At 51.6% G+C, this 25,240-nt stretch overlaps 8 protein-coding genes across 8 annotated transcripts; 5 read left to right on the forward strand and 3 right to left on the reverse strand.

The window, feature by feature from the left end:
* Positions 1-1,741: 1,741 nt before the first annotated feature.
* On the forward strand, positions 1,742-2,071 carry CGCA056_v014898 (uncharacterized protein; the record flags this gene model as incomplete). Its single annotated transcript, XM_037330140.1, has 1 exon — positions 1,742-2,071. The coding sequence occupies one exon, from the start codon at positions 1,742-1,744 to the stop codon at positions 2,069-2,071; it is 330 nt and encodes a 109-aa protein (XP_037171915.1).
* A 387-nt stretch (positions 2,072-2,458) lies between these two features.
* mlkA (Myosin light chain kinase A) lies at positions 2,459-4,477 on the reverse strand (the record flags this gene model as incomplete). Its single annotated transcript, XM_037330141.1, has 3 exons — positions 2,459-3,847; positions 3,899-4,114; positions 4,166-4,477. 3 exons carry the CDS (start codon positions 4,475-4,477, stop codon positions 2,459-2,461), a joined length of 1,917 nt encoding a protein of 638 aa, XP_037172444.1.
* A 1,331-nt stretch (positions 4,478-5,808) lies between these two features.
* Positions 5,809-7,089, forward strand: CGCA056_v014900 (uncharacterized protein; the record flags this gene model as incomplete). The annotated part of the gene is made up of 1 exon (XM_037330142.1): positions 5,809-7,089. The coding sequence occupies one exon, from the start codon at positions 5,809-5,811 to the stop codon at positions 7,087-7,089; it is 1,281 nt and encodes a 426-aa protein (XP_037171490.1).
* Positions 7,090-10,027: 2,938 nt separating this feature from the next.
* CGCA056_v014901 (uncharacterized protein) lies at positions 10,028-10,462 on the forward strand (the record flags this gene model as incomplete). Its single annotated transcript, XM_037330143.1, has 1 exon — positions 10,028-10,462. The coding sequence occupies one exon, from the start codon at positions 10,028-10,030 to the stop codon at positions 10,460-10,462; it is 435 nt and encodes a 144-aa protein (XP_037171489.1).
* A 1,052-nt stretch (positions 10,463-11,514) lies between these two features.
* On the reverse strand, positions 11,515-12,471 carry CGCA056_v014902 (uncharacterized protein; the record flags this gene model as incomplete). The annotated part of the gene is made up of 1 exon (XM_037330144.1): positions 11,515-12,471. One exon carries the CDS (start codon positions 12,469-12,471, stop codon positions 11,515-11,517), a length of 957 nt encoding a protein of 318 aa, XP_037171488.1.
* A 2,736-nt stretch (positions 12,472-15,207) lies between these two features.
* Positions 15,208-16,806, forward strand: rhgB (putative rhamnogalacturonase B; the record flags this gene model as incomplete). The annotated part of the gene is made up of 4 exons (XM_037330145.1): positions 15,208-15,634; positions 15,688-15,706; positions 15,763-15,984; positions 16,137-16,806. 4 exons carry the CDS (start codon positions 15,208-15,210, stop codon positions 16,804-16,806), a joined length of 1,338 nt encoding a protein of 445 aa, XP_037171487.1.
* Positions 16,807-17,017: 211 nt separating this feature from the next.
* Positions 17,018-18,679, reverse strand: CGCA056_v014904 (uncharacterized protein; the record flags this gene model as incomplete). The annotated part of the gene is made up of 1 exon (XM_037330146.1): positions 17,018-18,679. The coding sequence occupies one exon, from the start codon at positions 18,677-18,679 to the stop codon at positions 17,018-17,020; it is 1,662 nt and encodes a 553-aa protein (XP_037171486.1).
* Positions 18,680-20,219: 1,540 nt separating this feature from the next.
* Positions 20,220-21,998, forward strand: CGCA056_v014905 (Maltose permease MAL61; the record flags this gene model as incomplete). Its single annotated transcript, XM_037330147.1, has 4 exons — positions 20,220-20,557; positions 20,615-21,629; positions 21,689-21,717; positions 21,773-21,998. 4 exons carry the CDS (start codon positions 20,220-20,222, stop codon positions 21,996-21,998), a joined length of 1,608 nt encoding a protein of 535 aa, XP_037171485.1.
* Positions 21,999-25,240: the final 3,242 nt, after the last annotated feature.

Here is a 25,240-nt window from a genome sequence, read left to right on the forward strand (position 1 = left end):
CATGAAAACCCAGAAGATGCCGCGTATTGAGGATGCCCTCATAGTCATGTCTTACATGTTCTCTTCGGCATTCATGCCATCATTCGCTGCCGAGAAGATGCTTGAGCACATTCGAACAGTCATTGATGAGCTGGAGGAGCAAGGCGACGGAGTCGGGTCTGACTTCATGGGCATGTTTTACCTTCCAAGGGAGACACGGATACAAGTTGTCCGCAAGCTCAAACAATGGGCTGAGCCTCTAGGGGAAAAGTACGCTACGAAAAGGCTTCGTCCTCTCATGATGGAAAATCTTGAGATAGAGAAGTTTCGGAGGAGCATGATGTTGAACTTCGATGCTGCAAAAGTTCCGTACGAGAACAGAAGTGACCAAGAGTTCAATGAGTTAGGTGTCGTCTTTGGCAACCAAGTTTTCATCAAAAGACGAGAGCCGGAACTGCTGCCACTGCTGGACGCTTTCCGATCCGGGAGGCAAAGTTCCAAGGCGGAGCTCCTGAAGCACATCGACACTCACTGGGTTACGAACCCTACAGTCCTTGACATGGATTACCAGCCCCGGCGAGAGCAAGAAATCAGAGCCTCGCAAGGTCTATCGGAAGTGCCTCCGGGCTTTGACTGGAATCCTGCGGAGATGATCAAAAGCTTGCGCAGTATCTTGAGCACTGAAAAGGAAGAAGACGTTCTCAAAATTGTGAGCGAATTTTTTGAGCATTTCTCACTTGCCATGATGACCCTTCATAGCCGCATCAAAATTGAGGTGATTGCCGGAGAGATGGCGGACGTATTGGACCGCATTAGGCACGGCAACTTGAAGCATCGCTTGCAGCGACCCAACGATGTTGAAGCGATTGACCCTACCCAGTTTCCCCGGGAGTACGACCGCATTCACATGAGCAATATACCGTAAGTCAAATAATGTATTTCATACAGCCAATCATCACATCTCACAGAGGTTGCTGAACTTGAACTATCTAGCGACTATATTGGCGGGCCTTTGGCTGCTTTTCTCACCGGCGGGCCTCTTCTCCGCCAGGATCGACCTTCCAACCTAAGGTTCAACAACCTCCTCAACCCTCCCATGTTCAAAAGTCACGATCAGTTCCTCGCGTAGTATATTCTCATGCACGATGCTAAGGAAGTTGAGGGCAATTTTGGTGTCACCCGGGAAAAGAATCCTAACCCTCCTGAGGTGGATGAAGCCGCCTTACTGCAGATGTTTGGGGGCAACAAATTCGCAATTGAGGATTACTTCATCTGGGCCAAGTCCAGCACTAAGACCACTCTCAGCAAGCGATTGATGTCACGATCTGCCCTGGAGCGCTGGTTATATCTTCACTTGCTCAAGATTTGTCTTCCCTACCCTCGGCCGAAGTTGTCGGATCGTCCAGTTCACGCCCCTTTGAACTTGACGACGTTCCTGAGGATAGTCGGTCATATGCACGACGTCGGTTACCCGGCGCACTGGCTATCGGGCATGCTATCCTCTGTATGCGAAGGAAGCATTAGTACAACCGCGCGGGCCCCTCGGGAACTTGTTGTCAGCCCTGAAAATTTGAGCACGTCCTACCCACAGCGCAAGATCTGTCTGAATCCCTGGAGAGCTGAGTTCACGACTTTACTCAGTCTTTGGATTTGTTTATTTCCTTTCGGTATCATCGCTCCGGAAAGTGCCTTGGTTCCTGCTGAAAAGGTCATTGAATGCACTGTAGCGTTTCCTGGATTCTTCGAGGCTCAGGGTCGGGTAATGCACTTCGTCCTCGCGATCTTCAACACAACTGAAGTCGATCCGCGAAACTTTGATCTCCGGGAGCTCCTCTCGGACGACGAAGAAGGCAACTCATCGGACTCGGCACGCAAGTTCAGGGAGAATTCTATTCACATTGTGACGGCATTCAGATTCTCGACAGCTACACGCACTGCCACGTTCTGGATGCGCCAAGATGTACTTGATGAGTTTACGAGCACAGATTCTTGGCAAGTTTGCATCTGCCGTACGGACAGCTGGGAAGAAGTCAGTAGTCGGCTGTCTGCATGTGAGAGCATGAGCCGTATAGGCACCTGGGAGCGCGAGTAGTGTGGTTTATTGACCTAGCTAGTCCAGTCCAAGCATTAAATTCCTTTTACTCTACTCATTGCTGTGCGGAAACAATGGTTAGACATTTTTCACAGAATCTGAGGTCGACGCCAGTGCCAGGCGGTCCACACTGCAATCTGCCGGACCGACCCATCGCGAGCCCCAACCCCAAAGTGGGACAACCACGCATCCACATCGTGAGGCGAAATGAGCTTCTGGAAGCTAAGTATCGTTATAAGCAATTAGAAGCCTCATTGGCTAAGTGGTATAGCGTCTCACTAGTAATGAGAAGATCGCCTGTTCGATTCAGGCATGAGGCAAGCTTGTTTCTTTTTTGCATTCATCATAAACGTATGAGCTGAGAACCATTCTCCTGACCAAGATCCTCTAATCCGACGGCACGAAGCTGAGAATCTCCCGAACAACAACTCTGGGGCCTTTTTGATCCATTAACCCTAACGCGATATACTTCCCTAGCGGTGGTGAGACTGCAACTCTAGCCACCATCTCCTCCGGAAACTTCATGCATCCTACCTCGCTCATGCTCCGGGCTCGCCATAGCGTGACTCCTCCTCGGCTGTCGATTGTCGCGATGGTTGCTCCAGACGCAGAGTACGAAGCCGCGGAGGTGGGCACGGAGTGATAGTATTGACGGCGCCAGCATTGGGCGTTGTCCCGCCAAAGATAGATGTAATCCGAGTCACAATGGGCATAATCGGCCCCGTCCGGCGAGACAGCAGTGACAGGCCCAAAGACCGGGTACTTGATCATCTCTTCTCCTCGAGTATAGCCCGTCCCGGTGATGGCGGGTTCCAGCGGTATGATATGCACAGCTCTGTCGAGTGCCAGCACAATATTCTTATCGTCCGTGGTGAAAGCCATAGATCGGACGGTGAAGTTGCCTGTCCGCCAAGTACCAGCTGTTGGCAAAGCAGATCCCTTCAGTCTCCAAATAACGAAGTTGCCGGTATGTGCAGTTGCCACACAATGCCCGTCATGTGAGTACAAGACAAAGCAGTCACCGGCTGGCATCTTGCCAAATGGCCCCCTCTCTTCGAGCAGCTTCAACTTCTTCGCATCGAATCGACTGAGGCGACCACTATCCTCCAGAACCATGATGAATTTATCGTCGGGAGATATTGCTGCGCTCGCAAATGTTCGATCCGAAGCTTCGTAGCTTTTGATTACGCTTCCGCTGTTGGACTCGATCAAGTACAGTTTCTCGGGAGAAACTACGAGAAGACGCTCTCCGTCACGGGAGAAAGTAACCGACGGCGCTTCCAGTCCACGGCAGCGGATTTGACTGGATATTCGTGAGTAGGACGTTGAGTAGTGATTTATCATGCGAGACCAAATGTGGTCGAGGGACTGTTCGGCATCGGGACGGAGCTTCGGATGAGAGCACATGAGGTCTTGAACTAGGGAGACACATGGGGACGATACCCCTTGGCCTTGGAGCCTCTCGTTGGGGAATGATCGACCATCATTGGAGTATTCGCGAACTGCTTCGAGGTCCTCGCCGAAAGAGTGTGCGCATGTTAGCATGAAGTGGAGTGTTTCCCCGGCCGCCCACATGTCACCCTTTTGAGCTGCGATGTCGGGCGCAAGATCATCAGTTATACCAGAAAGACCGAGGATCTCGGGCGCCATAAAGCCTATTGTGTCGCCGGCCGCCAAGGACATGCTGATTGTACGTTTGGGTCGCTTGCTAATTCCAAAGTCGCCAATCTTTATCCACCACTCGTTCCCAGGAGGTTGAGTTCGGATGAGAAGATTCTATAACTAGTCAACTTACTGATTACGAGGAAAAGACTGTGTCAGGCTTACCGATGGTTTCAGCCCGCGATGCGCCAGATTATGTTGATGTATATATGCTAGCCCGCGGAACACCTGTCGAATGACGAGCCTCGCCTGGGCTTCCGGTATGGGCCCTTGATCCATTAGATGCGAATGCAGATTTCCATGCGGAAGGAACTCCATGGCCACAAACACCTTGGACGGCGTCTGGTACCAACCCAGTGTCTTTACAAAGTATGCCACGTACTGAATTATAGGCGGTCAGCTTTGCTACAATAGACATGGAATAGTGATTACCTGGGGCTGAGAAAGGATGGTGAGTCCCTTCAGCTCATTCATGATGTCCACGTCAATGTCCTTCTTGGTCCTAGGTCGCGGGATTTCCTTGACTGCTCTCAGTTGGCCGAAGGACGGTCCCACAATGCACTTCTCTCGGAAAACCAAGCCAACACCGCCGCTTCCCAGATACGATTCACTCTTCCAGTGCTCTTCCTTCCCCGGTCCATTGTCGGCGTCAGCATGGATAACGGTCTCGTCAGGCCCGATCCTCACGGCTAGCTCGGCACTCTGGACGAGCTGCACAGTGTCGTCGTCGATCATCGCGTTCATATTGTCGTTGCGCGCTGAGGCTGTCGAGCGATACAGATAGGAACATCAAGGCGCCTTTCAAGACGGAGACATTGAACACATGATGCCGCCGTTTGTGGTTCCAGCCGCTTGGGAGACGTGTGAAGGAAAGGGATCGAAGAGAGCGAGGAGCGCGTGAGAAAGTCGGGCATTAGAGTTCATGACGTGTGGCAGTGGGAATGAGAGTTCTGCGGAATCGCACTGTCCATAAACGTAGCGACATGAAACTGCGGTGTTGTGAGGATATCAGGCGACAGTGTGCATTCGCCTTGGTGCTCGGACAGACACATTCGCAAGGATCTTTCAGTTGAAGCCTCAACAACGAGAAGGCAGTTGTTGCAAGTTTGTCATCATTCGCGAGCTTGTTTTCCCCTCTGAAACTTTTCTATTTTTGTAGATCGGAACTCATGATCATCGGTAGCACACCCTTTCGGCGACGAGATCTGGTGTTGGTGGTGATGGGCCTCATAACGCTGTTGTTATCTTCTTATCCGGAACGGATTGGAAATCAAGGCGGTAAAATGGAAATCGCCCGATATACCGCTGTACTCAGTGAGAAAACAACAAGTAGAGTACATTGGCAGACCACAAGGTGGCAGCTACATGGATCGTGAACCGTTGCGTCGCTGCCTGCTGCCACCGGTGATGTCTGCGGCGCAGCACGTGGACCCGACCAAACCAACAAAAACATACCACGCGCTGTTTTGTTTTTCATGACGGCGAGGTCTCCTTTTCTCCTTCTCTCTCTCTCACACACACTTCCTCAGATCCTTGGTATTCAGCCGGTCGCCGTCAGTCTATTTTCCATAATGTCAAACTTGCACCCATTCCCAAATGAGATCCATCGCCTCATCTTCTCATGGTTACCTAAGCGAGATCTCTTGACGTGCTGTCAGCTCAACAAGAAAATCGGAAACATCGCGACAGCCCTCGCATTTCGCCATGTTGCACTCAAGGCGTGCCGCGATTGCACAGTGTTTGCGAAAATTGCTAGATCGACACATCTGCGTACGATGGTCCGAGAGCTCACTCTTGACTCCTGGGTTGGCCCGTCGTTCAAATACAACACCAACAAAGAATACCCGATGCCACAAGAGTTTCTTGCCGCCCTATCATTTGTCGGAATGCTTGCAAATGTCAAGACGGTCAATATCCGTTTTAACGAAAATGTCGGCAATGGCGACTCATCTTTCCGTGGAATTGAAGAGACTTGCGACTTTCGTTTTTGGGTTCTTGACACTGTCATGCGGTGCCTCGCAGGCACGTGGGATGCGAACCGTCAAGAACGTAGGATGAACAGGGTGCACTCAAGGATGTACGAAGACCAATCATCTGAATGGCAGACATCTCTAGGTCTTAAGTTAAGCGACGAAGATGAGCAGCTCCTTCAGCCGATTCACGTTAACACGATCACGGTGTCTAACCTCCAAGACTTTAATGACAAACTACTGACGGAGTCTGCTGCATTCAAGTCAGTCATTTCGTCCCCAGACCTACGGGACCTGAAACTGTTCATCGCCCACGAGGATGAAGAAGCCTCCCCAGAGAACAACATTTACTTTCCTGAGAGATACGACATTGACTGCCTTCCACGCACGTGGCTTTCCCCGGCATTATCAAAACATCTCAGGACTCTTTCTCTCTACTGCAAGGATTATTGGGGCTGGTGCCCTCGGCTAGACCTTCGAGCCGTGAACCCCGGGGTTGGGCCTGATTCTGGATTTCCTGCTCTGAGGGTCCTCGCACTCGGAAACTACGTTCTCAGCCACGAATGGCAGATCGATTGGATCGCTTCTCTTGGCCGACAGAATGATAGCGGAGGACTTGAGGAGCTATATCTCGATGACTGCATCATACTGTTTCAAGCTGATATTGCTGCACCACTCGAGACAGGTACGACAGTCATTGGCACAGACAGCGATGGCAACTCGATGGAGATTCCCAACGACAACTATCCAAGCAAGGAATGGTTTGTAAATAAGGGCGCGGGAGACTGGAACGATATTACTGTTCAATTCGACGTTCGATGGCATGCTGTGTTCTCACGTTGGAAGGACACCATGCAAGGCCTGAAGATTCTCAAAGTGGGTTCAGGTTCATGGAACGGAGAGCATAACGACGCCATTTACAATGCGGAATTTTGGCACCAGAACACGAACAATAACGCGAACGAAGTGGATGCTGCCTTGCCGAAGTACAGGAGGGAGCGTTCCAAGTTCAGACAAGAACTTCAAGACCAGGTCTTTCTGAACTTCGCCTCTCCAGGACCGCACCAGAAGGTTGTTGGGACTCGTGAGCCACAAGTGAGGTATAAAAACGGTGTTGGACTTGATCAAGTAGGACAGAAATTCCTTCGATACTACAAGTATGACATGGGAATGGGCCCGACTCAGTGGTCGGAAGAAGACGAGGAGGGAGAGCAGCAGGAGGATGGAGGGCTTTGGGACATGGGAACAACTGAACAGGATTGGAATGCACTGCTGGAACTCCTTAACACTGTCGAAGCGAGGCGTCTCGGACTGCCTCTTCAAGAGTTGCACGGACGAGATTTGCAGTCCGCACTCAGAGAGAACGAAAGACTTCTCGTGCTGTAGTATTCTTCAGTAGCTTTCTCAGTCGAAATTAACCCCACCCTAAGAAACAAAAATCACAATGTGCTCCACTTCTCAGGGAATTGGTCTTCACGATGCGTCTTGCGATTGGCGCCACCAACTAGAGTCCCGCTACCTCGTGCTGTTTCCAATCAGCCACGATTCCAGTCGCCCAGATCGTCTAGTTGGTTAGGATGATACGTTGTGGTCTCCGTCACTCAGCGATACCGTGTTGACGGCGGTTCGAATCCGCCTCTGGGCAGCTCAAGTACGCTCATGGTCTGGCATTTCTTTTTTTCTTTTCTTTTTCCGCGCCCCGCATCACATATCTCACGCTTAAGAGATTAACGTTTTACTCTGAGATAAGAGTCAACCACCAGTCTTCCACCTTTTAAGCCTAGCTACATCTAATTTATAGAGGTTTACGCCACACTATAAAAATTCTATTTATATTTTAATAGATACCTATTATATATTATAATACTATTTATAATAACTAAGAAAGCTTTAATCTAAGTTTATAAGAATATTATCAATAACCTTAATAACCTATAGATAACTTACTATATAAGATTATATAAAAAAAAGAATATAAGTTTATTTTTCCTCTACTTATTAACTATCTCTAATAAGATTAACTTATTATGTTTAAACCTATGTTAACTAAAATACTAATTATAAGAATAACTAATAACTAAATAGGAGTAAAATATTTAAATAGTAAAAGAAAATAAATATAAACTTAAATAGTTTATTAATAATACTTTCTTTAATATTATAACTAAAAATAATTATAAAAACTATTATAAATACTTTATTTATATCTTATAAGTTATTATATATCTTTCATATCTATAAAATAATAAATTAGATATAAAGTATATGTATTATAGTTTTAGTAGATATATTAATAAATAAGAACTTTGTAAAAACTTAACAATAAAAAGTTTAAAAAAGATATTAATAAATTAGAGGAAATTTTATAATATAAGAACTATATAAATAAAATAAGTATAATAATAGCTATAGTCCTTCTTAACTACTAAAAGCGGGAAGAGAGAAGCGAAGAAGGAAAGGGGGTAGCTATAAAGGTAGCCTACGTACTAGCAGAGTTTCTAAAAAGTACACTTTAATACACTATGTTACTTCACAGTGAATGTCAACCACTAGTCTATCTTCCAAACGATGGGAGGTTAGACAAGATCATTTCATCGCCTTGTTATCTGACGAAACTTCCCTGCAGGGTCAACATGATATCAATAATGGGCTGATTTGTTTTTCCATCTTGAATCATTTGTAAGAAAGCGGTGACTGAGTAATTGCAACATTCAATTCATACGGAGCGCAGGGGGTAAAGCCAATGCAACTTGCTCCTGGAGTACGAATTCGGGTGTTCGACTCTGCGACGGGTTGAAGTGTCGGAAATGTAAATCCGTTTCCTAATTGAAGATGGTGGCAATGAGTAGCGGCCACTTGACAATTACGGAAAGTCGTTGTAACGTTTAACTACGCCCTGGCGGAAGCAAGCGGTGTTACTTGTCTGCGAGACACCGCTAGCATTCAAGCCCTACTTCAAATCCAGGATTTGCGTTTACTATCGCAAGTGCCCAGGCAGCAGCACTGCCCAAATGTCAGCACTTGACGATCCATTCATGTTGCTCTCGTTGAATCGCAAAAAACAGCCTGATTATCAACTTTTGAGCATGCATGTGGGATGAATTTGACCCATCTACGCCGCTTCCTTCTCGTGTTCGTCGACAAGCCTCTCACCAGTCTCAGAAGGGAGGAGCAATACCTGGCCTTAACGGATCCTCCTGTCTGATTGCATCTTAGTGTTGTCTAGTTCATGCATGCAGCTTGCAGGTCCCGTCAATTTCCTCGCTGATCAGGGCAGCTTGCTTCATAGCGTGTGGCGATACATAGCGAGCCCAGGTGCCGAGCAACTCAAGGGAGAAAATGCAGGTCCAGTCCGTCGCGTTCAGCCGCCCATCGGTGAATCCCACGGGTCACCGCTACCCCGCGATTCCGACTGGGCGCTCCTCGGGCACCGGCAGCACCCAGAGGAAAGCATCGGCTCGGCTCAGCCGGTCGCTAAACATATCATTCTAGAAGAAACGCTAGGAAGAATCAATCGAAATACAGGCAGATCAGCGGAGGCGGCACAGTAAGGCGACGATGGTCGGAGGGATCGGGGCCCCGGAAGAAGATTAGTACGTGGAGTCGTGTTGTTATGGTTAATTGGCCCCGGCAGTTAGCGCTCGTATTAATCTCGGGGTCTCATCACGGTACGTCATGCGCCTGGAGTTGATGTCCACCTGCCCCAGAAATTGAATGCATGCGACCTTGAATACGAGAATCAGTCCTGGGTTGTCAGTTGTGTTCTCCTAGCATCACTAGCCACCATTCAACAAAACGGGCTTTGGTGGCTGGATAACCTGGCTTCTAGGCGATGCGCTGGACCCGGTTGAGCCACTTTCGCTGTCAGAATGAACTCAATACGTAATTAAGCGAGGTTCCTGGACACCCGGAGTAACTTCCAAGTTCCTGATCGCAAAGTCGCCTACCCTCAAGGTCATGTCACTTTGGCATTGTTGTCATAATGGAATGACGGCACGAAGGAAGCGGTGACTGGGTGGCTAAGCGGCCGAGTGCTCCACGGTTTCTCGGTTCCCAGAATGCGACCCGGAACACGATGGCAACGTCACTTTACGAATCGTTCGAGTCTCTCGGCAGAGCGTTCACGTTGTCAGGCACCTTCACGTGCAGTCCTCCAAAGGGCACACCCCTTGACATCCAGAGCAATACTTAAAGACCAGAGATTCCTCCCCAGAAGCAAAAATTTGGATCATCACTCCAACAGGACAATCACTACCACCTCAATTACCAATCCACAACCTTGATACTACTTTTACTCAACACTCTACAACCCCCAACCTCCAAAATGCAGATCACCAACATCTTCCTCTCTGCCCTGGCTGCTGCCGCCGTCTCCGCTTCCCCCGTTGAGAAGCGTGACTCCAAGTCCATGATGGCCGCCGTTCCCGAGTGGACCATTGAGAAGTTCACTCGCTCCTGCAACGCCGAGGACACCTCTTGCAACTACAGCTTCTCCATCAACACCCACACGGCGGACGCCACTGCCTGCGCCTTCACCACCACCGGTTCTCCCGCCAGCAGAGCTGCCTCCAACGCCAAGTGCGGCGCCTACACCGTTACCTCTGGCTGGAGCGGCCAATTCGGCCCCGATGCCGGTTTCACCACCTTCTCGATCACCGACCAGAAGCTCATCGTCTGGCCCGCCTACACCGACAAGCAGCTTGTCAACGGCCAGGCTGTCAACCCCGACCAGAGCTACGCTCCCCAGAACCTCCCTTAAATGGGTGAACTTGCTATGGTGGAGAAGGATCAGAGGAGGAAAAATACCATCTCGACAAGAGATTGAAAGTCATGAGATGATGCAAAGTACATATTAGTATAATGTAATGACAGAATGCACAAGAAGTTCTAAGATATCGACCTGGCCTTGTGATGTCCCGATGCAGACGTTTTGCTGTTCCAATAAGGGACCTCCTCCATCAGATCAATCGTCCGAAATGTTAATCAAGCCTTGTCATCTTACAGACGGTCCCAGGGGAAACGCAGATAAGGTTTTTCAGCTGATGTCAACTTGAAACTCGTCAATCTTGTTTTGCGGGGACAGCTCCCGCTCCAGTCTTCATCCCCGACGTCCGCGGCTGGTCGAGAGTTCACAACGTTCCTCTTCTACCTTTTAAGCCCAGCCACGCCCTGTCTGTGAAGGTTTATGCCGGGCACACTATGCAAAGTTCTGCAATTCCTCCCATGTATTAAACGGTCCGCCGGGTCGCAACAATTACAGAGAGACTTGCAGCCATCATTCTGTCATTGAATATGTACACTAGGTTGGAGTGCCACGTGAAAGAAGTTGTACTATTTCTTCAATCACAACATAGGAGGCTACCCTTATTGGACCACCGTTATTCGGAAACCTCACAAGGTCTACATGTAGGCTAAGGCGAAAGTCTACCATAGTATCGCTATGCTATTCGTACCAAGGATGTAATAACTAGTCTGTCCAATGGGTTTGCGCCTGGTCAGAAAACAGAAACTCCTATACAAAAGTGCAAACTTGCTTAAGGCATAAGTCGGTCTAATGAAGTTGGCAAAGTTCGATCTGGTGAATTTGGGGAGTCTAACAACTCAATGCGGTTGTGAAAAACAGTCCACATAGAATACAAGGCCGTCAAAATGTAAAGGAATGTGGTTGTATTATGTGTAGCCAAAACGCCGTGAAAATGAATCCCTAAAAGACGCTAAAATGCTGATCTAACCCTCTGATACAATGCAATCTATACCATCATCTAACAAACTACCGTCTGTACCACAACTCCTGGATCATTTATAGTATGCTTAGTTGGAAGGGCAGTAACCAATGGTGCAGGCGTCAGCCTTGCAGCATCCACGGAAGCCATTGCTGCAAGATTGGAAGAAGCCAGTTCCAGGGGCACACACAGTCGGGTCGGTCTTCTTGGGCTCAGCTTGCCACTTGTGGTTAGCCTCAGGCGTAGGAGTAGGCGAAGTCTTGGGAGCAATGGTAACGGTCTCGAAGCTCTTGACGTCCGGGCAGTAGCCAATGGTGCACGCATCCTGCTTGCAGCATCCGCGGAAGCCGTTGTTGCAGGACTGGAAGAAGCCAGTGCCGGGAGCACAAACAGTTGGGTCCTGGCGTTTCTCTGTGCTGGAAGGGCAATATCCAAGAGTGCAAGCATCAGACTTGCAGCATCCACGGAAGCCATTCGAGCAAGATTGGAAGAACCCTGTGCCGGGAGCGCATACAGTCGGATCGTCACGCTTGACAACGGTGGAAGGGACATCGGGGCAGTAACCAAGAGTGCAGGCATCGCCCTTGCAGCAGCCCCGGAAGCCGTTGGCACAGGATTGGAAGAAGCCGGTGTTAGGAGGGCAGACAGTCTCATCGCGCTTTTCAGAGGCAGGGGGGCAGTAGCCTAAAGTGCAGGCGTCCTCCTTACAACAGCCTCTGAAGCCGTTTGAGCAAGACTGAAAGAAACCAGTGCCGGGCTTGCAAACAGTCGGATCGGAGACGGTCTCGGGCTGCCAGTGAGCCTTGTGTTCGGGAACGGGGGTCGCCGTAACAATGGCAGTCTTGGATGAGGTGACGGTCACATCGGGGCAGTACCCAATGGTGCAAGCGTCGGCTTTGCAGCAGCCCCTGAAGCCATTGCTGCAGGATTGGAAGAAACCGGTGCCCGGAGCGCAGACGGTAGGATCAGTGTTTGACTCGGTAGGAGATGCCGTAGTGATACCGACGATGCCGGCGAAGACGGTAAAGAAGATGGAAGAATGCATGGTGAGGATGATAGGATGGATAGTAGATCAAGCAGGGTTCGACTAGTTAAGTTTGTGAAGAGAATAATCGGATGTTTGTACGAGTTTCTTAAAGAGATAGATCCACAAAGGAAACAAGGAAATCACAAAGGAGAAGAGAGAAGGAAAATTGTTGAGGTTGTTGAGTTGTCTTGAGTAGCTGTGTTGATGATGAGAAGAGAAGATAGCATCATAATGGAGAAGACGCGATCATTTTATAAACTTCATTTTAGAATAGGGACGTAGGATTCCATATTCGGGAACCATTCTCCATGTATTCCTAGACCCGACTACATGGAGGTAGGTCACACTGCGGATCGCAAGCCATGTTGAGGCGACAGCACACTTGTCTGTGATGGGCTATGGCTGTGAGGCCTTCTATTTTGGAGCTGTGATCTAGTGTAAGCCAACACACTTCGAGTACCTGTGTTTGACCGCGGACAAATACACTCCCCCCGGCCGGGACTCATAATGCCGGCATCCTCCGTAGAGGCTGATGAACAACCGTACACATTGTGTGTCGGCAGTAGGCTAATTGGGGCTGCTGCATGACCTGCATACTCTGTTGTCTCTCTCAGTCGTTCCCTCCGGACTAGACGAGAAGGATCCAATGGGAAGCTTGGAAACTCGCCCAAAGCTGTATGCAAGGCGTTGCAGCTCTGATCAAACAAGCGCGATAAGCGTAGCTGGGCGGAGCTGCAGGTTTTGGCTGAGTTTCTGGGGCTGAGACGCGGGAAGGACTGGTATAGAGCCTTGGTAACCAGACTGCATTAGGTCTACAGGAAGAACTCGAGCGCCTCGGAGGCGGCGGCGCAGTCTCGCTGTCAGACGCCACAGACTGGAGGAGTACCCGGTCTCCGATTCCGAGCCTCGTGGCTGGTCGCCTGCCGGAAGCTGCAGTGGAAGGATGGTAAGCTTATTCTTGGCAACAAGAATGTTGAGGGGAGCTGCAGTTTATCGAGATCTTAGTGGTAGGCCACTTAAAGGCTATGTGTGGTCAGATGCTGAAGAAGCGTGGTGGAGGCTTGTTCGATGTCCATGATTTCTGCAAAAGCCAGTTGGGGCTATCGTGCATTGTTTATGATCCCTTAGCTATATAGTGAGCCCTGTGTATTCTCGAAATAGCCTTTATTGATTCTCAAAACGAGACTGCTATCGCAGGATGCCTGCTGAATGCTGCCGACGTGCGATATGACAACGAGCCGTGAGGCCCTCATTTCTCCCGTCTCTGATGCTTCAACCGCAGAGTGGGCTGTGCGACGCGCTGGTGCCAGGCATAAATCAAAAGGTACTGGAGCGTGCACAATATTAATAAGTTGGTTATCAGCTCCGACACGTTGCAGCGTCGTACGAGTACAACATGTTTGCGTGTCGTTCTGTTGTCATCGGCTACTACGAGTCAGCGTCGATGGAGACCAGACTTTAATTTCACTGATAATCTTCAACTACGAGGCCTCGTGCGGGGGTTTGCTCCAGCACTCCGTAAAAGGGTTCCACGATCGATGGAGTCGCACGCATCAAAAAAAACGGTTGCGCGATGAACGGAGAATTTTCCCCGATTCCTGAGGGTCCATCAACCACCGATCCTGGATCTTGATCTGTCCGAAATGCATCCCCCTTCCGCCTGAACCAACGGGCCCTCGCCGTGACGGCACGGTGCTTGGCGACTGTCCCGGGAGGACGGCAGCTAGAAGCTTGTCTCGTCCGGAAGTAGAAGGCCGCCGTAAAGTGCGTCTGTTTGATGCTACCATATCGCAATTTAATCGAGGAGCTAGACTGCCGTCAGGGGTAGGCTGCCGGCAGTGGGATGCCGTTATTTTGTTGGGACATGACGCCGGTCAGCGTCGTCTTCAATGCCGTGATCTCCAAATAGTCGGGGTGTCGCTGGGCAGATGGACAGACAAGAAATTGAAAATGGCGACGTGATCTCCTCTTTAATCTTTCCGTGGCCATGACTTCGACAGCGTGTGCCAAACAAATGGGATTTTGTTTGACCAACACGGGACGAACTGCAAAAATGACGCGGCTCATCGGCATCGTTTCTTTTCGTTTCACCACTCTTCCCCAGCAGGCCCCTGCAAACTCTCCAACAAAGTCGTTCGTGGAAAGATTGAACTCGCGAATTACAAGGCGTGCTGCTTAGTAGGGATGCTGATGTTAAGTCACCTGGCAGGCAACATCCCTGACAGGGGAGCCGGGATGAGGAGAATCGCCTGGTGGCCAGGCTCCGATAGCGCCACTCATTACTTTATTCCATACCTGTAGCCCCCGTTTGGGACGGCATTTGGGCAGGCGAGCGCGCAGCATGCCCACTGTCTGTGTTGTTGGTTTAATTAACACGGCGCTAGAATCCCGGTTGTAGAACAGTGTGTGCCATTTGTGGTCAGCCTGCGAGTTTCAACACCGCTCTCCGTACAATTTCCCACAAGCGATGGTCGGATCTTGGGGACTGTGGGCGGAAATGGGACGCGGCGCTGGTTCTGGCAAAGAATGCCCGAGCTAAGATCGTTGGTCTGTTGGACGGCTTCGGTTGGAGGAGGGGGGAAAGGAGGAAGCGGGCTGCGGAAGGAGATGCAATTCCATATTTATCATCCCGAAGAGTCCCTCTCGTACTCTGTAGGTAACTGTCGCCTGTTTTGCTGTTCTTGTCACTCCCTTGACCATTCCATGTCTCTCATTTTTTGACTGTTAGTCGTTCATTTGTTCACAAATTCCAACATGAAGTTCGCTTCCCTTTCACTCTTTGCGCTGGGCGCTATTCTCCCGGGCTGGGCCGCCGCCGAGCTCTCCGGTACCGTCGGACCGTCCACCACGCGTGAAGCCAAGGCGGCCAAGAAGACATGCAACATCACCAGCTACGGTGCCAAGACCGGTGCCACTGGTGACATCGGCGCCGCCCTTAAGGCTGCCTGGGATGCCTGCAAGACTGGCGGAGAGATCCTGATTCCGTCCGGAGAATGGGGCATGAGCACTTGGCAGACGCTCTCCGGCGGTTCTGGTGTCTCGATCAACCTCGAGGGTACCATCTACCGCACCGGCACTGCTGGTGGCCACATGATCATTGTTCAGAAGTCCACCGATGTCGAGTTCTACAGCGGCAACTCCAAGGGTGCCATGCAGGGCTATGGCTACGAATTCCACAAGCGTAAGTTGTCAGCATTCTGCATTCACGTAGTCGCGGTGCTAACGAAGATGCAGAGGGCAAGGGTGTCTATGGGTGAGACCGATGATTCTACAACATGAGTTCGTGCAATTCTAACCATGATTTTGCAGACCCCGTCTCCTGCGCTTCGTTTCTGTCACCAACTTCAGCGTGCACGACATTGCTCTCGTTGACTCGCCCGCTTTCCACATCATCTTGGACACCTGCACGAACGGCGAGGTCTACAACATGATCATCCGCGGAGGAAACGAGGGTGGCCTTGACGGTCTCGACTTGATGGCCTGCACCAACGTCCACGTTCACGACGTCGAGGTTACCAACAAGGACGAGTGGTGAGTTCACTTTTCTTCTCCGTGAGGCCGGTTTGGTTGAACCCGGCCACTGTCTCGCGGTGCCTGTCGCATTTGCCGGACGGGACCGGAAGCCGGGCTCTAGGCTCCGTGACCGTTCCACTTGGGCAGAATTTTGGCTAATAAGTCTTCAGCGTCACTGTCAAGAACAAGTCCAGCCACATTCTTATCGAGGACATCTTCTGCAACTGGTCTGGCGGCTGTGCTATCGGCTCCCTCGGCGCTGACACCGCCATCTCCGACATCACCTACCGCAACATCTACACCGTCAACTCCAACCAGATGATGATGATCAAGAACAACGGCGGTGATGGCGTCTTCCAGAACTCTCGCTTCGAGAACTTCATCGGTCACGGCAACGCCTACTCCCTCAAGATCGACTCTGCCTGGGCCGGACAGAGCAAGGTCTCGGGTAGCGGTGTCGAGTACAAGAACCTGACCTTCTCCAACTGGAAGGGTACTGCTGCCAACGGTGCTTCTCGCGGCCCCGTTGTCGTCCTTTGCGCTGCTGCCGTCCCCTGCGAGAACATCGACGTCTCCAGCATCAACATCTGGACCGATGCTGGCTCGTCCATTGTCGACAAGTGCGAGAACGCCTTCGGCTCTGGACACTGCCTGCGCACCGGCTCCGGCACCTACACCAGCACCGCTACCACCAAGACTGTTGCCAACTACGAGGCCACCACCATGCCTGGCCAGATCACCGCCGGTCTTGGTCTCTCGACCTCCATCGACATCCCTGCTCTGCCCACCACCTTCTTCCCTGGCCAGAAGCCCAAGACCGCGCTGCTGGGCTCTGCCTAAGCGGACCTGTCGCCAGAACATAGACCAGTCACACTGCTCTCCTGTTGAGCTGATCATATTATCCTGTACATACTTTATTGGAAAAGCCAAGCTGCACATATCATTCGGGAAATGATCATAATGTTCTCCGCAGATCTATAGTCTATGATTGATTTGTCGTTCCCCGTCCCGTGATGATTCATCAACAGCCTCAGGTAGCTTCGCTAGGTGTTTATTGGTTGACTTGAGACTGAATCCAGCTATCGTCCAAGCCACCCATCGTAACCGTCTTCGTCCCCTTCACCCCCACGAACTCTTTCAGCTTCCCTCTCAGCAAGTAGGTAGGGGTACAACTCCAGGCATGGCAGAAACTATTATTTCTAACATCACCATAAGGACTTGCCTTTGGGTCTGCCGGGTTATAACATTCCCAAAACGTATCCGCGCCAGCCTTAACCATTCCTCCCCAATAATCTGTCATAATCTCGATGCACTTGTCATAACATCCCACGGTTGCAAGAGCGTCGCATATGTGATGCCATAGATAGGGCGTCAGAGGCTTGAGAGCTTCAGGATGAGAAAGGGTATTGAGCAGTGCAGTCTGCGCCACATCCTTCGGGAAGGCCTCGGCCAGGACCAGCCATGATGCTGAGGCATAGCTCACCTGACCCTTGGGGCCAGATACGAAGACGTTTTCTGGTGAAAGAAAAGTCTTCGCTGCTTCGGCCATTTGGGCCACGAGATCCACAAAAGGGGCTTTTTTGCCGAGGACTTTGGCCAGGGCATTCGCCGCTTTGAGGCAGTACAGGAGGACACCGTGCTCGCCCGCGCTGTGTTCCAAGCCGGGTTGCCAATCGAGGAACTTCCATCCCTCACCCTTCGTTTCATCAAAGGCATGAGTGTCAGGGTCCAGGTGTGATATCGCTCGTTTGACGCATCCAAGCACGGTCGGCCAGAGGTCGTGGCCGGCAGCGGTGTCACCCGATGCCACGACATAGTCATTGACAATGGCCGCAAAGAGAGCGTCGTAGTCGACGATGTAGTCAGATGAAGGCGTCAGTTGCGGCTGCTCAAAGACGCATGCAGGCACCGAGTCATCCTCGCGAACCACGGCCGCAAACTGGAAGATGCAGCGCTTGACGAGGTTGAAGTCTTTGAAAGTGCTGTAGTTTGCGAGAGCTTGTAACCGAAGGTCCCCGCTCCATAGTCGGCGATCGCGACGAGGACCATCTTCGAAGACTGTCTGCATGCAGTCTCTCAAGGTTGAGATGCTGACATGGTCGATCTTCCGGAGAAGCTCATCACCAAAGTCCAGCGCCTCAAGCGGATGCGTCTGGCTGATGGCGCTCACACACTCGCACTTGATATCCGAAAAGACAACCTTGAACAGCGGTGATGTGTCGATGACTTCAACTCGGAGAAATCGGAAGGAGTAGCGGCGGCGCAATGTCACTAGCTCAGGGCACATGTCGATGTTGATGACTTCGTCCGGGAGCCAGCTGGTACTGATCCAGGTCTTGACGTTGTCCATGCCCAAGGTCACGTCGAATGGAGACTCGCCAAAGGTAAGGCGCAACCTGCAAGGTGCGTCCATGTGCGATCCTCGGGACTCGAGACGAAACGATATGTATCCCACCATGTGGACGCCAAAGTCGAGAATGAATTCATCTCCCTTTCCCCAAGTCTTGGATGGAAGCTGGTCAATAGTGCATTCCGCCGGCGCAGCACGAACACCAAAGTACTGGCTGTCGTCTTTGTCAAACTTGATAACTCGCTGAGGTGTGCGCGCCCATCTGTGCAATTCTGGGCAGAGGTCGTTGGCGACCTTTTCGAAGTCTCGGTTCCATCTCGTCGGGAGAACGCTCGCGACCATGCCCTCGGGTGCATCAGACATGATGGTCTGAGGTTGACTGTAGTACTATTTTAGCTTGACAAGGAACGGCGTGCTAGAAGTCCCGGTTCGGTTGACGAGCCCGTCTATGTGGTCTGGAATTACAGCTGAAAGCATGGGTTGAAGCTGGTTAATGTTGCTTTTGACACGCCACGATCACAAACAGCATTTGTAAACGCTTCGGTGTGACATCCTCCCGAGAAAGGCAGTCAAACCCACTTGCTCGGCAAAGCAAAAAGTGTGGCTGCCGCTTCCGATTGCTCAATTGGGCCCGCCTCGTCATCGGGAAGTCGGCGTGGGGAGACCCTAGTCATGGTTTGCGGGGAAGAATGCGGCGACCTCGGACATTGTGAATCAAGCCGAGTCTGGAACATCGATCACGCGGACACCAAGGGTTCAACTGCGGTAAAACTGCGGTGGAGTCGCGGTAAGACTGGGTTATTTTGAGGTGTTTACAGAATTAGTTCAGGTTTTCTTGCCAATATTTCTCCTTGGCGTGGTAATTAGATCGAAGCCGGTCTTCAGATGAAAGAGGGTCTTTGGACATTAGCATGATGCCGAGCTGCCGTCACACCATTGGCTTCCCAGCCATCCTCAGTTGCTGTAAATGATCTGCACCTGGTTTTATTGCGCTTAACTTGTCTTCAATTTGACACCAAATGTCTTCAACGCGCGATTAGAACTCTCTTACGCTCTACCATCGCGTTCAGAAACCTGGTAAAGAAGCGCGCTTTTCGTTCTTGAGCAACAGCTTGCCAAGGTAACATGAACGACAGCCAACTTTCCGGGTCGAACCCCGCGTCCTCGTGGTATTCTCCACAAAGAACCGTCGGCAATTGCACGCTACTGTGGGGTCCCCAGATTAGGACCGAGAAGACGGGTCATTGACACGTCTGGTCCAGGCCCTACCGCTGTTGACGACCAGGGCCACGGCCAAGTTCATCTCAAGGATCCTCACAACACCCCTAAATAGGTTAGACATCATCAAAAGATAGCCAACCACGAGTCCCAAGGCTTTTCTTCGGAAGAGATACTGACTCAGGCAGACCCAACTACCAGGCATGTTGTTGACTCTCTTCCTTGGTAAACATATTGCCGGCCATAATTCCGCGCCATCACTGAAACGCACTGGCATCATGCGAACACAGTCCGACATGGGCAGAAACCGGCCCCTCCCCCGCAGGAAGTCAGCCATCTGGTTGGGTTTTCAGGCCACTCTTGGGCTGGAGGCGTTCACACTCGGCCCAGGATTCGGGGCTGAAGTCTTCTTTCGAGGAAGGGCCCCAGATAATGGGCTCTGTTCGGCCCATCATTCGAACGACTTTGATCCGAGGAAGTGCCTACGATTCCCTCAACGAGATCCGGTTGCAAATCGTTCCTGAGAATAAGAACCGGGGCCACTCCCGGAAAACCGTAACTTCGGACCCAGTTCCCCAGACTCGTCTCCTCAGCTTCCCCAGATCGTCGGGGCCAACCCCAGAATCCTTCAGCAGTTTCAACTTCTTTGCCCGGGGAATCACCGCACCAATTGCCTCAGCCAGCCATGGCCGAACACAACCTTGAAGCGTCGAAGACGCCCATTGTCGCCGAAAAGGACGATATCGCTGCGGCCAAGGGCGAACACGTCGAGGAGATTGGCCACGCTGCCACCGCTGAGGATCACGTGGAAACTCCTTTGCAGGCCATCAAGAATCAGCCTTGGGCATTTCTGTGGTGTGTCTACGCCATCTACGTCCTTATACTCACCAGTTTCGACAATCAGGCGGGCGGCAGCATTCTGAGTATCCCCGAGTTCCGCAAAGACTTTGGCAACGAATTCAATGGCGACTATGTACTTCCCGCGAAATGGCAATCTGCCTACAGTGGAGCGCCGGTGGCATCGTGAGTGACACCAATACACGATTATGATAGATCAATTGCTGACAACTTCATCTACAGTGCCGTCATTGGATCCATTGGTGCTGGCTATATTACAGATATCATCGGCCGAAAGTGGACATATTTCATCAGCTACATCTTCATCTTCGTCGGAATCACACTCGAGACTACCAGCACGACCAATGAAATGTTCTTTGCCGGAAAGTTCATCGCAGGTTTTCCCATTGGCGCCTTCATTACCGTCAGCATGACTTACATCGGCGAGATCGCGCCTCTGGCTCTTCGTGGTATCCTGACCGCCGCCGCTGCCATCGCTTTCACAATCGGACCTTTCATCGTCTCCCTCATTGTCAACGCGACAGGTGCTCGCCAGGACCGCTGGGCCTACCGAGCTATCTTCGTTTCTCAATATGGTGTGAGTGGCTTGGGAATTCTGGTATTGGCCTTCATGCCAGAGTCTCCGTGGTGGCTGGTGAATAAGGGCAAAATGCAGAAGGCTATGAAGTCTCTGAGCCGTCTTGGCTACGACGCAGTACAAGCCGAGAAACGTCTCTCCATTATCACGACCACTTTGGCCGAGGTGCGCAAGGAGACTGAAGGTGCAAGCTATGCCGAGTGTTTCCGCAAGTCGAACTTGCGTCGCACCGTCATCTCTGTCATGCCCCTGAGTATTCAGGCCCTGTGTGGCGTCTACTTTGTGTCCGCCTACAGCACATACTACCAACAACTGGCTGGATACAGCACCCAGGAGAGCTTCATTCTGGCGATCGTCCAACAAGTCATTTCGATGCTTGGCAATGTTGTTTCCTGGTTCCTCATCGACCGAGTCGGCCGTCGGGGGCTGACACTCTACGGCATGTGCATTCTCACGACCCTGCTCATGATTACTGGTGGTCTTGCCGTCGCTGGAACTCCTGGTGCCGTGAAGGGAACAGTTGCGCTGCTCCTGATCTATTGCTTCTTCTACAACGTCACCATTGGCGCGACCGCCTACTCTTTGTTGACCGAGGTTGCCACATCTCGACTTCGTGCGAAGACTGCCTCTATGGCCTTGGCTCTTCAGAATGCCCTCTTCGTGAGTGCTGTTCCTCTGGAACTTCTTCAATTAGCCTTGACTAACAGCTATGATTCCAGACCATGTGGGCTTTCGTCATTCCCTTCCTGTGAGTGGACCTTTGAGACACCTTTGCTAAGGACGAGCACTAACATGAATACCAGGTTCAATCCCGACCAAGCAAACTTGCAGGCGAAGGTTGCCTTCATTTTTGGTGCCTTCTCCATTCTGTCCACAGTTTACCTCTTCTTGTATCAACCTGAGGTTGCCGGCAGATCTTACGAGGAGCTTGATGAGATGTTTATGAAGAAGGTCCCTGCACGCGACTTCAAGAGCTACAAGACGGAGGTTGAGGAGAAGAGCGAGCGCGCTGTTGCTGAGAACATTTGATACCCACATTGCGGGATGTTGGTCCCAAGGAAGAAACTGATTTGATCTTTTTACTGGAATGAAGCATGCTCAACGAAGCAATGATACACGGTCACTTAATACTGGCTGATGCAGCAAAATCCCTGAGCCTGTGTGAAAGCACTCCCTAAGGCATGGTTCCCATTTTTATAATGTGATCGAGAGGAATTGCACGACCCGAAAGACGTGAAGCATGTGCCCAACTCGACTAAGGGGTTCGTCGGATTGAACCTCAGCCTCATAATCACGCGCGAGACGTCTAGTCTCATGTGTTTTTAACGCCTTATGTACACACTTTAGCTTTGCACATTGTGAAGGCTATGGTGGAGTGCTCTGTCGTGCGCGAATATCGGCATCTCTTATACCTGGCGCTCCTCGTCTGACAACGACACAATGACCGACCTTTTCGAGTATGTTTGATTCTATCTTATATGGTTCCTACGTGCGATCCAATCATGACGGTGTCTTACCGCCCGTAATGGGACTTCGGTGATAGGGATGCACAGCTCAAGGGGGCGACGTGCCGCAGAGGATGCACCTAATCGGCGCTGTTCAATTGGCCTATTCTTAGCCGGTCCCATCAAAAAAGTAAATGAATTGCACGCTTAGAGTGCAGATGGAATGCCGTTCGCTACCATTCTGTCGAATTTGCTAGCAAGAAAAAACATGCGGAACAGTGGTTCAACCCAGACGTCGGTCGGATCTTATCAATCATCAATAGTTGCGAGAAGCGGGTTCTCCAGGCCGGCATGTTGCAGGAGTAAGACAAAAAAGCACGTGGCATACGAAGATCAACGTCGCCTGCTTGGAGAAAAACTGCTAACGAATGATAAGGTTGTCTTCTGCGGTAGGGTTATGTTTGTAAAGAACGAGGGTGAGAGACGTGCATCCAGGGACCAGGACCACGCTCCAAAATGTGCGCCCGCGAGCTGCCGCCGCGACGCCGGCAAGCGGAGTCGCCCAGCCGGCCGAGAAGATGGGCAAAACCCGCTGGCACCCAGCCGTCCTGCTGGATCTGGGGGCGGATACCACACACGTGGTAGCGTCTCTGGATCCGCGACGCTGGCATCCGAATGAAGCGGCTTATCAGAGCTTCCAAGAAAGGCTGGTTTATTGAGGGCCTTTTCCGAACTTCTCGGCTGCGACTATTGTCTGGACGTTAATCCAATTGCGATCCATTTGGAGCATTAGATACGAAAGCTTCCACACCGAGAACCAGATGTGTGGCTGTTGCGCGCGCAGATTCGACATGTGCTTGACGATGTTCACCGGAGACCGACGGAGACCATCGAGGACCCGGAATAGAGGATCGGAGCTCACCTAGAGCTTATCACCCTGATCCCTTCACGTGCCTTCAATTACGCAGCGGTTTTACGCTGGGGGCTCACCAACGGACCCGTCCAAGAAGCGGAGCCGGCCGAAGCTGAAATGCAGAGATACCTGGGGGAGTGTGGGAAAGGCATGGCACTTTTGTCTCCAGCCAATCTGTAGGCTGTAAGCGCACGCGGTCATTGACTGAATTGGGCAGAGATACGACGCAAGTCGCAACTTGTCAAAAGCTCGGGAACCTTAGCACTGATCGCTTCCCCGGGGTGGCGTGGGGCCTGCCACACCTTTTGCGCGTCAGTCTGTCCTGTATCCTGCGCGTATGGCATCCTAGCGCGAGTTCCTAGGGCCGGGTTGGGGAGGTGGCAGCTGGAGATGCTGGAACTGCGGATGGCAGATGCAGCAAGGTGCCTCTGTTGGTGCTTCTGCTTCAATGTCCGTTCCTCTCTTGGATAGCCTGCTAGGAGATGCGAGACAACTGATAGTCTCTGGTGAACCCCCGTTCATGCTTATGTTCTCGGCCCCAGCCGACAGAGCAGCTAAGGCCAAAATGAGGGGAGAAGGATGGTGCTAAGGGGAGGGATAGTGGTTGTTATCATCGTGAAGTGCAAATGAGACAAGGACTCACGGAGGTTCAGTTGTCACGCGTTGCCCGGACACTCCCTGGAATTGGCGTCGCTTGCGCTGAGTGATTGATGACGGCGACTGTTCGCTAATCTAAACCGTTCATCTCGTCTCAATGCCAGCTTGACACCGGACGGGGTCCCCCGAGTTACGAGTCACTCGCAGGTTCAGGCGGCTTCAGTCCGCACCTACAATTTGATATTACAGGGCCCAAGGACGTCTTATCGCCGATCTCACCACCCTTCCCGCTGGCTATCAGCCGCCACATGCTGGGCGTGAGACCCCCGTAAGCTTCGCGGAACATGTCCTGCGTTGCCATGCTCAGCCGGTATCTAGTCTGAAGAAGGTCGAAAACAGAACAGACAATCGGGAAAGTATGTGAGCAGACAGTGGCCAGAACAGCATATGAGCAACTGACACTGAACGAGACAACCCATATCAGCATCCGCGACGTCTTGTTCTCCCCTCCCTTCCCCTCGATCCATGGCGTTTGTGGCGCCGGGGCGGCTGAAGCAGCTATCTCCAACCAGTCCCAATTCTCCGCATGCCTCCGTGCTCTAGCAGCGGTTTGGGGGTCGCAGTGCACTGGCGTGTCTTGGGGTCTCGGCCCCTAGCAGCCATCAGAATGTTTAGTCGCGCCCAGGAGGACGGAAGGATCTGCCACACCTTCATCGTACAGGACATGGCCGGTGTTGAGCCTATCAGGAGGCTTTCAATCATCGTTGCCCGACGCCGTCCCCGGCTGCCATTGCCACACGGTCATTGGCTGCCCCGGAAGCCAAGCTGGTTTTGGTGTGTGCCTGTGTCTCTCTCTTGTTGGACTCTCTCTCTCTTCCTCTGTGCCTGTCTGTGAGACGACGATAATGAGTTGGCTCACCCGGTCACCGAAGACAGAAGCAGACCGGGAGCCATGATTCATGCGTGTCGTCCGACTGGATACAGCATCTCTTGTCGTCCCCAAGGCAGTCCAATCCAACGCCGGGCAAAGACAAATGCAAACGAACCCGGCACCACAAGCTAGCCCTGCCCTTTTGCTAGCCGGCCTGCTCGCCCAGCCTTCCAACGGCCAGTCTCGTCTCTCCAATCTCAGTCGACCCCACTGCGCGTCTCCATCGTTCCATCAACCTTCCAGAAGCGGAAGCGCGCCGTTGGCTTTGCCACTCACATTGCAGAGCTAGTTGGCTTGGTCCGGGTCTGCGCGAAGTCTGTGCTAGTGTTCGGTCCTCCCACAATCCTTGTCATGCCACCCGCACGCCGCAATAAAAAATTCGATC

Source organism: Colletotrichum aenigma (genome assembly GCF_013390185.1).
Source record: "Colletotrichum aenigma strain Cg56 chromosome Unknown KSG_Cg56_contig10, whole genome shotgun sequence".
Lineage (NCBI taxonomy): Eukaryota > Fungi > Ascomycota > Sordariomycetes > Glomerellales > Glomerellaceae > Colletotrichum > Colletotrichum aenigma.